We start from the raw sequence: 15,957 nt of genomic DNA, 5'->3' as shown, positions 1-15,957 counted from the left end.
TTTTAATATTTCTTATTTTGCCTATCTCTTCTGAACATTACACATACATAGTTTTAATGGGAGCAGTAAGATAGTGGACTCATTTACATATGATTAGCATGTGGGTTGGACAGTCATTCTGCTGTGTGCTTTCCCCCTGTAATATTCCTTTGCTTCTTTCTCCCCTCCTTTCCTTTTTTGAGTGGGCTATATTTTACTGATTTGCTCTCATACTTTTCCAGATTTTGAAAGTCAGTAACTTGTATTTATTCATCTGCATTTTCCATTTTTCTAAACAAGGAGAATTAAAATTGTCTTTTGCATTTCTCTATTTAAAAAGAAAAAGTAAATTTAAATTGCTTTCATTTTCCTCTATGTCTTGTCCTCAAAATATCTATCCCCACAAACTCTCAGTCTTTTTGTTGTTGTTGTACTCAGTGATGTCATACTTTGATGATTGTTGTTTAATTTGGGGTTTAAGCAGTATATTTTTACTTGCCAGGCACTTTTTCCATCTCATGATAGTCTGAGTTATGAAGCAACAGGTATCACAGGTCACTGCTAATTCTTTGAATGTCAGTCAGTTATGGAGATGAGTCCTTGATCATTGTGGCAGTTTTTCTGTAGCCTTAGATTTGGTAGATCTTTTATCTTCGAGACTTTTATCTTTCTTTTGTTCATTCTTAGTATTTTTATTTTTTTTATTTAATTCAAATCTATTTTATTTATTTATTTTTTATGATTATGTTATGTTAACCATATTTTAAAGATATGTAAGAGATGCTGTGTTAGCGACTCATAGCCAGCTTCTAATTAAACCTTATACCCTTTGGTTTTAACTCTTTTTTTATCGATATTCGTGAATTCATTTTTGTGTCAAAATAGAATTTTGAATGTTCTTATCACTAAAGCCTTAGGAACTGAAGTGTGTGTGTGTTTTTCACTTGTCGATGTGTGGCTGGTCTTCCCCTAGGTCTGGCACCTGGGTCCTGTCATTGCAGACCTGGCTTCAGAGGCGTGAGCTGTGACCGCTGTGCCCGGGGCTACACTGGCTACCCACACTGCCAGCCGTGCAACTGCAGTGGTGCAGGGAGCACAAATGAGGACCCTTGTTTTGGACCCTGCAACTGCAAGGTGTGTTGTGTATGCCGGTAAAGCTGGCTGTCAAGACAGAAGGTCCTTTTCCTTGGCTTCTCTGTTCTGTTCTGTCTGTTGACAGTAAGCCAATTGTAACAACTACTCCTGTAAATATCCACCATCTATTCTCCCTGTGGTCCTCCTCTATGTGCCTTTACAACCAGGTTGGCGGCTGCCATACATCCACCATTTGTCTAAAAACCTACCAACTCAAGAAGGACCAGTCACCCTAAGAAGAGGTGTCACTTTTTTTTTTTAAACATTTTATTTATTTATTTGAGAGAGAGAGAATGAGAGAGAGAGAGCATGAGAGGGGGGAGGGTCAGAGGGAGAAGCAGACTCCCTGCCGAGCAGGGAGCCCGATGCGGGACTCGATCCAGGGACTCCAGGATCATGACCTGAGCCGAAGGCAGTCGCTTAACCAACTGAGCCACCCAGGCGCCCGAGGTGTCACTTTATAGCAAAAACACCTTTCCCCCATTACCCAGCTAGCCTGTGAATTGAAAAACAGCATTACAAAGAGCAACCATGTAAAACGATTATACGCTCAAACCTACTGTAGCTTTGTATCTAACTCTGAAAGTAATTCTGCCGAGCGTTACATTCTGGCATTTTAAATAATCTCCTGAAGTTTAGACCCAGATTGTCTGAAAATGCTACCTTCTGATTCTTCTGTTTTATTACCGAAAATGTAAGAAGCCCTAGGGGAATTGATTAAAGCCTCAATTTTTCCTCCTAAGAGTACTTTCAGAAATACGACATTGTCTGTTGTACATACTCAGCTAATAGCTCATCATGTTGACGCGGAGGGATGCGTTACAACCACAGCTTGTACACACAGAGGAAACAGAGGCATGTCCAAGTCTAAAACGATAGAACTGATTTCCTTTAACTGTACCAATCAGTTCCAAAACGTTGGGATTGAGCAGTGTTATTATCTACATTAGTCGAGAGGATGAACAATCATTGAAAAAGTTAGAATGCCGTACTGATATAAAAATGAATGTTACTTATTTTTTTTTCTTTGTTCTCAATCATGGTTGGAACCTTATTAAGAACCTTTATTAAATCATTAATCTTATCCAAGAAGCTGTAAATTATATGCTTCCATTTGTTATGTGTGTATGTGCATACAAGCATTACAATATAACACAAGAAGTAAATATTAGTATTAATGTGATGTGTATATTTATTGGGACAAGAATGTCTGACATAAGAAGCTAAATATTATAATAGTTACATAATAGGCTTATGTTATATCATGGGTCATTTAGGTGCTTTTTTTGACGACTGAAACTATACAACTTTTGTCTGTGTAAACTGGCAGAAAGTCCATAATCTATAGTAAAAGTTTTCATGTACTGGAACATAGTAAATTTCCTAGATATAGTACATTTTATTCCAATATTCTTTGAAATGACAAATTGCCACAGCGCAGACCAAGACTGTGTCGCCGTCTGTGGGTGGTCGCTTGTTTAAGGACCCTAACCTCTGCTCTTCATCCTGTGTGTCTTTTTGGACAATCCTACAGGCTTAGTTCATCTTCTCTAATATTTACCAAAATGTAGCTTTTGTGGATTTTATTTCTTTTACAAAACTCCCCAGAAATCTCTAACTTTTATCACTTGTTCAAATAAAGGACAGGCAAAGCTGAACTTAAAATGAAGAGAAATCTCCTGAGTCTCTAGAATACAGGAAATCAAACTGGAAAAAAGAAAAGGAATGTTTTTATATACCTACTATTCATACACTGGAGATGTCTGGTATTTGCAAGGAAAGAGTAACAAGTGAGTGAGGGATGCAGGCCTCATTTTTTCCTTTCTTTGGTAAATATAGAGAGAAAGGCTAGAACAAGAGAGCTAGAGCCACTAGCAGGACTCTGAGCGAAAGCTCCTTGAGCCACTGCCTGCCCCCTGCCAGATCTCTGCCTGCCTCTGTCTTGTACCGAGCGATTACTGTCCTAGTTAAGAAACATGCCTCTTACAAAGATGCTTGAAGCTCTACACAGACAATTAAAACACAAAGCAGCAATTAAAAAATCATAAAAGAATAAGTAGCGTCATTAAAAGAGTTGCTCTTCAACTGTGTGATATTTTAAATAGATGACTATAACCTCTTAGATAAAACTAAATGTTTTTTTTTCTTTTTAGGATAAAAACTTGCAGAAAACAGATTTCAATAGACATAAACATAATTTTAAAAATCACTAATATGCATACAGCAAGTGAATTATATCATAATATACATGCATGTAATGTACTATAATTAAGTACCTATAGTCTCTTGTTTAAAAGAATAATAAATACCCAGTGTTCCAACAAAATATGCATACAATTTAAATACTGAACAGATATTTATTAATGTAGAGAGAAATGTAGTGGGTCATTCTGTTTTACAAAAACATGATTAGACATAGGTGTGTCCACTAGTTATTTGAAACAATATGGATCGATCTAAATGGTATTTAACAAGCAATACTTCATTGAGCAGCTAAGATACTGGAGACTTAAATTCAAATAAAATGATATCAATATAAATGCTCATTTCCAAAATGCATATTATCCAGAAAACATGTACACATTTATTTGGTTGCACTATACCATGTAATTTTTTTTCTTATGATTTTCATTAGGAAGAAATATTGTCTTTACTGAAGTATGTAGACACTTTAAGAAAGCACTTGGTTATGAAGTCTTGGGTTTCAGTATATTTCTATTGTAAATTTTAAATGGCTAACATTCTGGTAAGATATTGTACTGAGAAAAATGGGCACCATTTCTGCCACTTCAAGTACAAATATGCTGGATGAAACAAAGTAAATAAATTTGTAATCATGTTGATTCAGGAAAGAGAGGGAAATTTCTAGATGTCAGACCGAAGAGGGAAATCTAAGTTAATAAGCATAAGCCTAAGCAAAGCTGAACAACAAAGGTCATAGGGTGGGGGATGGGAGGCTGGTCTTAATCCAAAAATGTGGGTTAAAGTTGGGAGTTTCAATGGCCTCTCTAGGACTTGACATTAGGGTTTGGGCTCATGGAGGGAAATTAAAACTAAGTTCACTTAGTTTTCACTTAGACTCTAGAATTGTCCCCTGACAGTGAAACAGGCACCAGAAAATTCCACCTGCAAGCTGGCGGTGGCAACGGTATCTTTCTTTCTCCTTTGGGGCTCTAGGTGGAGAAAAATTAGTGTGCAGTGAGGAAGCAAACACCCAAACCTGTGCACCACATGGGAACGGGGTCAGTTTTATTCTCCCTTTATGTTAGAATTCTTCAACAAGTCAGGCAAGTGGCATTCCCACTTGCCTCACCTGATGATAAGCTCACCATAAAGCAGTACACTGCACAAAAGGAAAATAACTACAAAATGAAATCAGAAGCCACAAAAGTCAGAATGTTTGTACACTAAGACCTAGAAGAATAAGATAGTCTGAAATAATTTGTATAAACATAAAAGTATATATTTTTATCATATGAATCAGAAAAATATGTGAAAAATGTATAATCATAAAAATATGATTTAAAGATAAAAGAATAAAAAATAGGAAAAACAGTATAAAATAGGGCCCTATATTAAAATAAATAAGCAGCTTTGGAAAAGCAGTCAATATCATTTACCTCTAGAAATAAAAATTATATAGAGTTGAAATTTAAAATTTAGTTGAAATTTAAAATTCAGTGAATGGGCTGAGAAAAATATTAGAAGCTGCTTAAGAGAGAATTAGAAATGCAGACCTGAGGAAATTACCTATAAATTGACACAGGGAGGTAAAGAAATGAAAAATATGAGATGCTAAGTGGCACGGCTCATAGAAGGATAAAATTCAACATAAGTAGCAGGAGTCGCCAAAAAAGAGACTAGATGAAAGAGGTGAGAAAGAATATCCAAAAATGATGGAGAGAAGAATTGTCAAGAATTAAAGAAACTTCAATATTTTCCATTTGAAGTAGATAAAAAAGAAATCCACCACCAAAGCTCCTAGTAGAAAACTTGCCCACAAGTTAAGATTGAAAGAGTGTTAAATGTATTAGATATATTTTTATTGTATATATCATATGTACTAGAGACAAATATGTATCATATGTACAAGAGACAAATATCAGATCACTGTGTGTGTTTACCATTCTCAGTCCAAGTGCATTGAAAACACTACTCGATGATGTACATTAGCAAGAAAAATATTGAAACCAGGAGAGAGTTCCACTGGCTTGAAGAATGCAAGAATCAGTCTATAAAAAGCAATGGCATTTCTATACATCAGTGATAACCAATTAAAAAATGTAATGAAAATATTTAGAATAGCAACAAAAACTATATGATACCTAGAAATAAGTATTTTTAAATGGAGATACTTTTTAAGAGGATTATTGAAGAACGTAAGATAAAATTTTAAATGGGGAAATAGAGAATAATATCAAATCCTGGTGAAAACCTGGAGAAATGGAAATGTTTACTGCTGCTGTCATTTGGGTAAATTAGTACTACGAGCTTAGGAGGACAGTAGGGTATCTGGTATCGTTAAGATAATGTAGTCCTGTCAGTAACTCCACGTCTAGATATTCACGCTAAAGAAACTTGTACAATGTGTAGAAAGAAGCAAAGATGTTCACCATATACCTACTTGTAATGATAAAGATTAGAAAAAAGTCGAAATATCCATAAATCAGTAAGAAAAATGAAGTGCAATATTTTCATAAAATTTGATACAAGAAACAGTTCCAGTGAATGAAATAGGTTCTCATGTCTAAGCATTGATAAATTTCAGAAACTTCAGGTGAGGTGAGGAAAACCAGTGTCATCATGCTTTCATTTGTGTGAAGTTGTAAGACATAAAACAGTTTTATATTGTGTGGACACACACATATATAAATTAAAAAATTTTAAATACACTGATATGTGTATTTCAGAGGAGTAAACTCTAGAGAAAAGGGAAAGGACTACAATAGAAGTGAAGTGAGATTCAAATGTGCCTAAATATTCCTTTAAAAATATATCTGAGGCACACATGGAAAAATGTTAATATTTTTCAACCTCTAGGTTATGGATAATGGATAATTGTCATATGTACTTTTCTGGTGCTTTAAAATAATTCCTGATTTAAAATTTCTTTAATCAAAGGAAAAAAAAAAATTCCTGATTTGAAAAGAGGTAAATGAAATTAATATGTATCAACTACTATCAATTTTACACATAAATTTTCTGTTATATCCTTGTTTAGACAATGATATTAATGAACATCATCCTCATTATATTTCAAAATATGAAAACAGCGCTAGCTCAAGACATGAAAATACTAATTTTTATGCATTATTAAAATTTTTGAAATTCCTCTATCTTCTTGTGAATTACAAGAGGCAAACATTCTCAGATGTATAAGTCAGTTGAATGTAAATGCTGTTCGGACTCTTGGTATTTATTTTAAGTACCACATGCTAGAAATTGGCTCTTTTGAAGTTTGGTGTCATGTTATCCATTCAAAAGCCATTGGATTGCAGACTCTGATACATAATATAAACTGACCTTGATCTAGGTTGGAACATGTGCTTTTATTTTATCAAAGTCTTTAATAGAAAGATAAATAGTGAAGTAAAAGATTAGAAATCAAAGTGTGTATTTTCATTGTGCTTTGCTTTGGGTTTTTTACTGCACTTTCCATTAAGTCCTTACTGGCCTACAAGCTTATGTGATCTGACCTTGGGTTATCTTCCCAGAATGTTCTGGAGCTTCGGTCCCTGTCTTCCAGCCTGGCTTACATTCCTTGGGGGCACCAAGCTCTTTTTGGAATTTCAGAGTCTATTTATTTATTTACTTGTTTTTAAAGATTTTATTTATTCATTTGAGACACAGAGATAGAGAGAGAGAGCATAAGCAGGGGCAGAGGCAGAGGGAGAGGGAGAAGCAGGCTCCCCGCTGAGCTGGGAGCCCGATATGGGGCTCGATCCCAGGACTTTCGGATCATGACCTGAGCCAAAGGCAGACGCTCAACCATCTGAGCCACCCAGGCGCCCCCAGAGTCTATTAAGATGAGGGGGAAAACCTCATCCCGAGCTGTGGCCCATTGCTTGCTGGGCAGTTTTCAAGGCTCATCTCCACTTTCTTAGCAAAGCTGGGATCCTAGATCCCCTGATAGAAATCATTCTCCTGCCATGATCACTTGTAACATCTTTGTCTGTTCCTTTATTATCTTTTCACAACTTGCAATCTATTTAATATCAATCTCACTTCTGTTATTTATACTCTTCATCGATCAATAAGAAGCTGGCAGTGACTCATACATAAAAAAGAAGGAAGAAAGAAAATGAAATAATTGCAAAAATTTGAAAGTCACTGAAATTGGCATGATTCTTATTTCTTAATCTATAAAATGATGATATTAAATCTTTCTTGCCTAACTCTCAATAGGTATAATTATAACATCGAAGCCTTTTGCAAGTATAAGGGATAATCATAAATACGTACTAATTACTTTTTCTGTTTATTTATATTTCTTTTTACAAGTAGAGCTAAGTTTCCACTCTTTTCCTCTAATAGGATTTTCATGGTGTGTGCTAAGACTTTTATTGGTTTTGTATTTCCCTTTTTTTCCATTTATATACAGGAATGATCACCTCATTAACTTGTTAGGCTCAAACCCTGGGTATTTCTACAAAAGGCATTCAATTTATATATTTGGTCCTGAATCTAAATTACAGATGTAAATTTTTGAGCATGAAAAGTGCATACCGGAATTCGTCTCTTGCAACAGCGACAGTTGAGAAATATTATGTTAATCAATTTTTAATATGAAAAGCTGAAGTTGTGCAAAGTGAGGACTCGTTTTCTTCTGTTTTCTTCTTTCTTCCTAACCACCAACTGCTTATTATTTAGCCATGGAGCAGTGTATTTAAAGAGTAAGCACTCAACAAATACTGCTAATTAGGTGATTACCCTTCTTTTGTTAACTTCTTTTAATACTTGGATGCATTAGAATGAAGCCCATAACAGAGGAAAGTCTGTAATTGACTACAAACGCCCCAAAAAACAGGCATGACTGCAACATTCCTGGAGCAATTATCACAAAAAATAACTTAAATGTCACTGGAGATACTCCGGGTAACTTTGTCAATAGAATTCCCAGTTGACTAACAATCACAGTTAAACATGTACGGCTGAAGTTGTACCTAATTTATAAGAAGGCAGCTTCCTGAGCACGGATACAGAGAACCGATTGTGGCTCTATTTCTCTAGAGAGAGCCTGTGCCGAGGAAATGCTAGGAAAAAGAAAATTGGTGTCAACCCAACAGTATCTGGTAAGCGCTGTGAATTGTGCAAGACTGTTGAATCTCAGATCTGTACCTCTGAAACAAATAATGCAATATATGTTAAGAAAAAAAAAAAAAGAAGATAGCAGGAGGGGAAGAATGAAGGGGGGAAACCGGAGGGGGAGACGAACCATGAGAGATGATGGACTCTGAAAAACAAACTGAGGGTTCTAGAAGGGAGGGGGGTGGGAGGATGGGTTAGCCTGGTGTTGGGTATTGAGGAGGGGACGTTCTGCATGGAGCACTGGGTGTTATGCACAAACAAAGAATCGTGGAACACTACATCTAAAACTAATGATGTAATGTATGGGGATTAACATAACAATAAAAAACACTAAAAAAAAAAAAAGAACCTAGTAAGGTTTTTCTAATTCAACTTTGGTTTTAGAGGAAAAGACTACCAAAGGAGAAAAGGCAGTTATTATAAATATTTTGTAGGATTGGCCACAACATATCTACTTACCTACTCAGCTAAATATGTATCTAAAGCATGCATTTCTCCCTAAGGGGGTGAACATTGGTTCTAAGAGGGGTGAAAATGCCATTTTCATTTTACATATACGGTACGGCAAACATATTCACACAGTGTATCTGTACACAGAGTATATCTGTGGAATGAAGATTTCATGGTGAGGATGATTATGAAAAAAAGGAAAAGGTAATGAAATTGGCTCCTTAGGGGCTTGAAAATAAAAACTAGGCTGGGAAGCGCTGGTCTAAAGTGAAGAGGCACTGTTTATCATCAGCAGATATAAGAATAAAAATATTTGTTACACGGATTAATTATTTACCATGGAAATAATTAATAATTAAATATTTAAATAATTAAATATTAAATAATTAATAATTAAATATTTAAATAATTAAATATTAAATAATTAAAATGGTTGACTATTATTAGTTGCTATTTAATTATTTTAATCAACTAGAATGATAGTTGAGAAACCAAGAAAGTGGAATATTTGGTTTTAAGAAAATATGGTGATATAAGGGAATATTAATCTCTAGAGTGGAAGTTGGGAGTGTTCTAGAAATTACCTATTTCATGGGCTTAGGTGTAAAAATGATCAGTAAATTTGTAAATTACAAAAAAAAAAATCTATTGAATTATATTAGAATTCTAAATAAGTAAAATATTAAAATTACTGGATTGACAAGCTGTCGAATGCTGAGAGAGAATAAATTAGACCTCCCTTTTGTTTAAAAAAAAGAACAACTTTTAAAAATTTTATTAAATTATATATTAACTCTTTTTGAAGTTGATCAGTACAAAGAGGTAATAGAATGATAGCTAAAGGAGAGAGAAATCTCATGACTAAAATAACATTTGGGCTGGAATTTGCAAACTCACCATTATTAGATATTTAGTATCAGTTACTTTGACACCTGTCTTATTTTTCTGTCTTATTTTTCCTGCAGAGGGATGGATGACTCTGGAGATGAAATCTGGTGTCTGACTCACAGCATGTCCTCAGTAACCCTTTAGGGGCAGTGACTTCCTTCTGCCTTGTAGTATACTTACTTGTCCATACTCTTACTTCCTTTGCCATAATCCTCCTGAACATTTTTATATTCCCTCAGGCATCTTGCATATTGCTTTATGTGTAGTATATCACCTATGATTTGATGAATGAGTAATAATAGCAAATAAGGGAATAGTGAAAAATAACATAGATTTTATTAATAATTCGATACTGACAGCATAGTAAATTAAATTGCTCAAGGAACTTACCCATAAAGCAGAAGATTCACTCTCAATCTGCAAATCAAAAATTCATATCAAAATGGTCTTCCAAAAATGAATCAGGGATATAATCATAGCCGCTTCATGTATGGCATTGTTGATGAACCACAAAGAAGTTTTGAAAAAGCAATTATGTACCTTGGAACCCATAAAAAGAATTGAGAACCAAGCTGCCAAGATTGTCTATGTTAGCAATCTAGTAGAAGGTGGGGAACTTGTCTCTACAAAGGTTCAATATAAGTCCTGGAACACTATGCCTTTGTGTTTGAATTGTGCCACTCTAAAATATATTAAATATCAAACTGTGATGTTTTCACTGTTTTGAAGCTAATATCACTTGAAAGAAAACTTTGGAAACACAATCCTTAAATAAGAAATTACTTAGATATACTCTCAAGGGAGATTGGAAAAGGAGGAAGGAAGTAGAACCGGCTATAACTAATTAATTCTCTACAAGTTGAGACATGACCAGAAAGCAGAGCTCTAGTGTTCTAAAAAGATTTTATCTTCAATTCATCTCCTGTCAGTCTCGAAAGGCCCTTTTAGTTAGGCCATGAAGACAGATATATAAGTTGGTACTATATCCACCATATTTGCTATTTAGTTTTGGCTTAATATTTGTCTGTTGTAGAACCTGAGAACAATCAGAACCAAGCACTTTTCAATCCAATGAACCTAGCTACCACTCACTAAAGAAAAAAATATGGTGCAGACTCAGGACTAAATAAGTAGGAGTCGAGAAACTTAAAGTTGTGGCATGAAGCTGACATGCTATGCAATCATGTGTAAGGTCTATGAAAATCTTGTAGAAATTGATCATTACTTGCGAGGAGGGTTGAAGTGAGCATGGGGATGTAGAATAGGATTAGCTTGAAGACCTATAAAAAGGTCTAAAATGTTTTGGTTTGAAGATTGTCACAAAAAACAAAGCAAAGCTATCACTTTGGGTAACCTGTTTTTATAGGTATAAACATCCTATTATCTTTACCACAGTGTGTTGAGTGTGTTTACTCACGGTGTGTGAGAAGGATTCACAGAATTCTGAAAATTTGTTGTACTCAAGTAATGGTTTATTACGGGGAAAGAATCAGCAAAGACAAAGGTGCATAGGGAATTGTCTAGAAGAGACCAAGTGCAAACTTCCAGTTATCCTCTCCCAACAGAATCATACAGAAAGTATTTATTTCTCCAGCAACAATGTATGACAACACTTATGAAGTATTGCCAACCAAGGAAACTCACCCAAGTCTTGCTATTCAGGATTTTTATTGGGAGGTCAGTCATTCAGGTATGAAGCTCTCATATGACTGACCAGTCTCCAGTTCCCCCAGAGATCAAACTGATACATTGTGACTCAGGAACTCAGGTAGACAAAACTAGGCATTCGCCATAAATGGCATTGTTAGCATAAACTGTCTGGTGTGACCCCTGGCCCCAGGTATACAAAGACATTTTTATCAAGCAGAATATTCCAAGGGCTTATAGGTTATCTCCCAGGAGCTGGTCAAGGGATGGTCTTTTCAGTTTAGAATGTGTAGGATTTGAGCATTCCAAGGCTATTGAATTAACCCTTTACTGCACCATATGGTGATGAAAGAGTTCTTTGTACCAGTGTCTTGCCTTTCTTAGTTGACATTTTACCTGTTCCTGCCAACTTAGGTGAATCAAGTGTAGTCTTTTGGTTTACCTCCTGCTGAATGACCTGTAATGATTTACCAATTCCTAAGAGAAAAGATCCATATCTCAGAGTAGCCTTGAAAGTTCATTATGTGAGGGCAGAGACACTGGAAGCCAAGTACCAAGTGCAGACCCTAGCATACAGGAAATACTCAGTGTGTCTGTTTTGAAAGAATAAATAACGAATGAATCTTCCACTCTTTGAATTATTTCTTGTTTCCAATCTCTTTGCTAACAGGGGTCTCTCATTTTATCTCATCCAACAGGTTGAATTTTTAAACCAGGCTTCAAAATTTAGGTCAAATTCTACTCCTGTCCCAAAGCCTCATCAAGGCTTTGTAGCACAATTAGTCCCTCCTCCTCTGTGTTCCCATAATTTAATTGATTTCTCAGATGCACGATCCTATTCCACCTTGCATTATAGTGGATTGTAAATATATCATTTTACCTGGCTCTAGATGTTGACTTTTAAAGACAGAGACATTGACCTATCCATCTTTAGAGTCCCTAGAATTCCTACTCAAATGTGTTGCCTCAGGTTACTAATTAATTGAATATTGAAATTATTTAATCATATTTTTTCAAGGTTATATTACCAGGCTAAAACAGAGATAAGGAAAATGTAATGTCTAAAAATTTCAAATTGTTGAACTCAGTCTGAATCTCAGAAAAGTAGTATTATGAACTTTCAAATTAGAGTAAATGAAAAGTAGATTAGACCAAGTGCATAAGAGCACAGTCTACAGAACAGCTGTATTGTGTCCTCAGTGGGATAAGCTAAACTATAATTATAGAGATGTTTCATCTTTTCTGCCTGTATACTCTTCTGAGGATCCTCCCAACTTCAGGGCTTTGGGGAGTTATTTGTCACCATAGGTCTGAAATTAGTTTTGATTAGTTTTCCTGACATTTATCATCTGAAAATATCTGAAATCTGCCTTAGAAATAAAAATTAGCAAGAATGTCTGTGGCAATAATTCAATTTGTGTATATATATCAGGATGCTAAAATTTGACATGTGAAACAGGCCAGGAGACACCCTTTCTATGGGTTCCCCACAATATAGAAGTGATTGTGGTCTTGAGTGGGTCATACAAATTAAGAGTCAAAAAGTTAATTTCAAATAAATTATTCTCTCAGATACAAGCAGAACCTCTTTATTTGTTTATTCTTAGAAATCTTGCCATTTTTTTCACACTCTTGTTCTCTCTCCTATTTTTTCTCCTATGTTCTCAGATCTTATCAACCCTATCTTCTGCCCAGTCTTGATTTATTCAAAAAATAGATATATTAAACATCTACTATATGCATAGTACTTTGCTGTGGATGAAAAGCACAACCACCAAGAAGTTCACTGGGGCGTCTGGGTGGCTCAGTCAGACGGCTGCCTTTGGCTCAGGTCATGATCCCGGGGTCCTGGGATCAAGCCCCAGTTGGGCTCCCTGCTCAGCAGGGAGTCTGCTTCTCTCTCACTCTGCTTGTGCTCACTCTATAAATCAATCAATCAATCAATCAATCAATCTTTAAAAAAAAAGAAATTCATTTAAACTTAGTAAAATTTGGTTTAGCTAGTGCTCAATGTTGTACCAGGAATGCCAGTATTTTCTAGGAACTATAAAGGTTAAGACAAGGTTGCTACCTCTGAATAGATTATGGTATATAACTGGAGAGAACAATCTCAGAAGATACAGCTATGCTTTTTTTGGTGGTTATAATAGAGCAATGTACAAAGGACGATGGGAACACAGCTGAGAGAGAAGTTCTATAAGGAGAAGGAAAGCTTCAGAATTAAGGTGTTGAAGGAATTCAAGGAAGAGAAAAAATGTGGAGCAAATGCAGGTGTAGGGAATACTGAGAAGAATCTGTTTCTAGAAAGAAAGGAAGGAGCCTTCATTTAGAAGTTATTAGTTAAGATTAACTGTTCTTTAAATTGAGAGACTACAGCCTTCCCAGTTTTTCATCAGATAATCAGCTTTCCCTGGCCCGAGTCCATGGTATAGGCCCATCTATAAACAAATAATTTTTCAGTATGTTGGGACTAGGATTAATGATACCAATCTGGAGAGCAGTCACTGCACGAGATTTATTTTTCCCATATTATTACTATATGATTAACTGGCTACACCAATGTATTAAAGAAAACACTGTGAAAATTAACCAAGAAAAAACTTTCCTCTTTTTCTGCTTAGTTGCATCAAGGAAATCTATGGCCATTTACTCCAGTTTCTCTCCCTGTCAGGTTCTCATGCTGGCCCCAAGTGTATGCATTTTTAATATGTAATGTGGAAAGCATTTTGCCATCTGTATAATATCAACATGCTGTTACACATCCATGAGTTTAATTCTCTAATTTTGTCATATATCATGTGTTCTAAGAGGAAGTATTTCAACAACAGAGAATGGTGAACCAGACTGCGTCCATTTTCGTCAGTGTAACTCACTGCTGTATTTATCATGGTGTTTACTCCACACTCTTGACATACATGAAGATCAAAACTGTAGCTTTTACGACAGTAGATTGGTATCCAATATCCTTTCACATCAGTGTGGCTAGAAAGGAGAAAGCTTAATAAAGAGCTTTTTGAGCAGATTTTTAAAAATATCATTATCCTGGGGCGCCTGGGTGGCTCAGTTGGTTAAGCGACTGCCTTCGGCTCAGGTCATGATCCTGGAGTCCCGGGATCGAGTCCCACATCGGGCTCCCTGCTCGGCAGGGGGTCTGCTTCTCCCTCTGACCCTCTTCCCTCTCGTGCTCTCTGTCTCTCATTCTCTCTTTCTCAAATAAATAAATAAAATCTTTAAAAAAATAAAAAAATAAAAATAAAAATATCATTATCCTTTAAATATGGTTGAGGGGTAAAATGAAGAAGATCCAGTGTATATTTTCCTTTCATGGAACTAGATAGAAACAGTTCTTTATCTTGAAGAGCATCTCTGTTTCTATTTGTAGGAGAATGTTGAAGGTGGGGATTGCAGTCGCTGTAAAGCCGGCTTCTTCAATTTGCAAGAGGATAATCATAAAGGTTGTGATGAGTGTTTCTGTTCCGGGGTTTCAGACAGATGTCAGAGCTCCTACTGGACCTATGGCCATGTAAGCAATAGCCTTTTCATTCTGTACACTGCTCCATTGTTCTTTCATAAGAACAATGGTTCTTTAAAATGGTTTTCTGGTAGTAAGTTTCTACTTACCATTATCATGAAGAAGGGATGGATTTTTCTTTCAAATGCTATTTGTGTATTTTTGATCAAAGACTTGAAGGTTTTATTTGTAGCAATGTGGAGCCTGGAATCTCTTAGAAGTAGTAAATATTAATCTTTTCAGTGTCCATGATTACTGTGTGAAGCAGTAATGGGATTATTGTGATTATAGCCCCAGGGGCATATGATTCAATCGAGAAAGCATCAGATATGATATGAAGAATTGTGTATTCCATTCACCAATATTTTTGGTGTACAAATTAAGAAGAATTGCTCCCCATTGCCTTTTCAACTCTGCACAGACTGTGGTTTGTGTCCTGATAGAGGACGTATGAGAGGAAAATGGGACCCTCAAGGAATTTCAAATAGCCTGTATGACAGCTCTTAAGACTACAGAGTAGCAGGACGCAAGCTGGAGAAAGAGAAGCCCGGGGAGGGCGGGGTGGGGAATGAGAAACTCTACCATACCGGGTTGCGAATGCTAAGTTGGATTCTTATCCTTGGAGAGCCACTGGGGTATCTTAGCAGGGGAGTGATAGGACCAGATTTGTGCTTTACCAAGCACACTTTTGCAGTAAACTACCTTCCAAACACCGCTTCAACTTTAATCAGGTAAGTAATCCTTAACACAACTACCAAATATTCTCTTCTGCCTGTGTTGCTTTTATGTCAAGTCTATAATTTCATGAGTAGTTTCTGATTGTACTCGCATGTTTAAATTGAAATCTATACACTATTAAATGTATTGCTTTCAGAACAGATTGCATAGAACCAACAGCAATTAGACATCTAGCCCACTTCCTCCTCCTGTTCGTAGAGTTTCACCCCACCCTCTAGACTGTTCCATTCACATCAGAGTTCCATGGTCAGCAGAAGAGCAGAAGTGGCATTTAGTCTTGGTTTTCAGCAATTAGGTCCAAC

At 35.9% G+C, this 15,957-nt stretch overlaps 1 protein-coding gene across 1 annotated transcript in view; it reads left to right on the top strand.

Annotated features, from left to right (window-relative positions):
• The window catches only part of LAMA2 (laminin subunit alpha 2), a 613,526-nt gene that overhangs the window by 278,716 nt on the left and 318,853 nt on the right, over positions 1-15,957 (top strand). Inside the window, exons 10-11 of the mRNA XM_032407892.1 lie at positions 953-1,113; positions 14,789-14,929. Of these exons, the coding sequence (XP_032263783.1) occupies positions 953-1,113; positions 14,789-14,929 (302 nt within the window). The remainder of the gene's footprint in view (positions 1-952; positions 1,114-14,788; positions 14,930-15,957) is intronic.

This window comes from Phoca vitulina, unplaced genomic scaffold (genome assembly GCF_004348235.1).
Source record: "Phoca vitulina isolate PV1807 unplaced genomic scaffold, GSC_HSeal_1.0 scaffold9, whole genome shotgun sequence".
Taxonomy (NCBI): Eukaryota; Metazoa; Chordata; class Mammalia; order Carnivora; family Phocidae; genus Phoca; species Phoca vitulina.
Note: the sequence above shows the minus strand (reverse complement) of the source record. Positions and strands in the feature narration are given on the sequence as shown.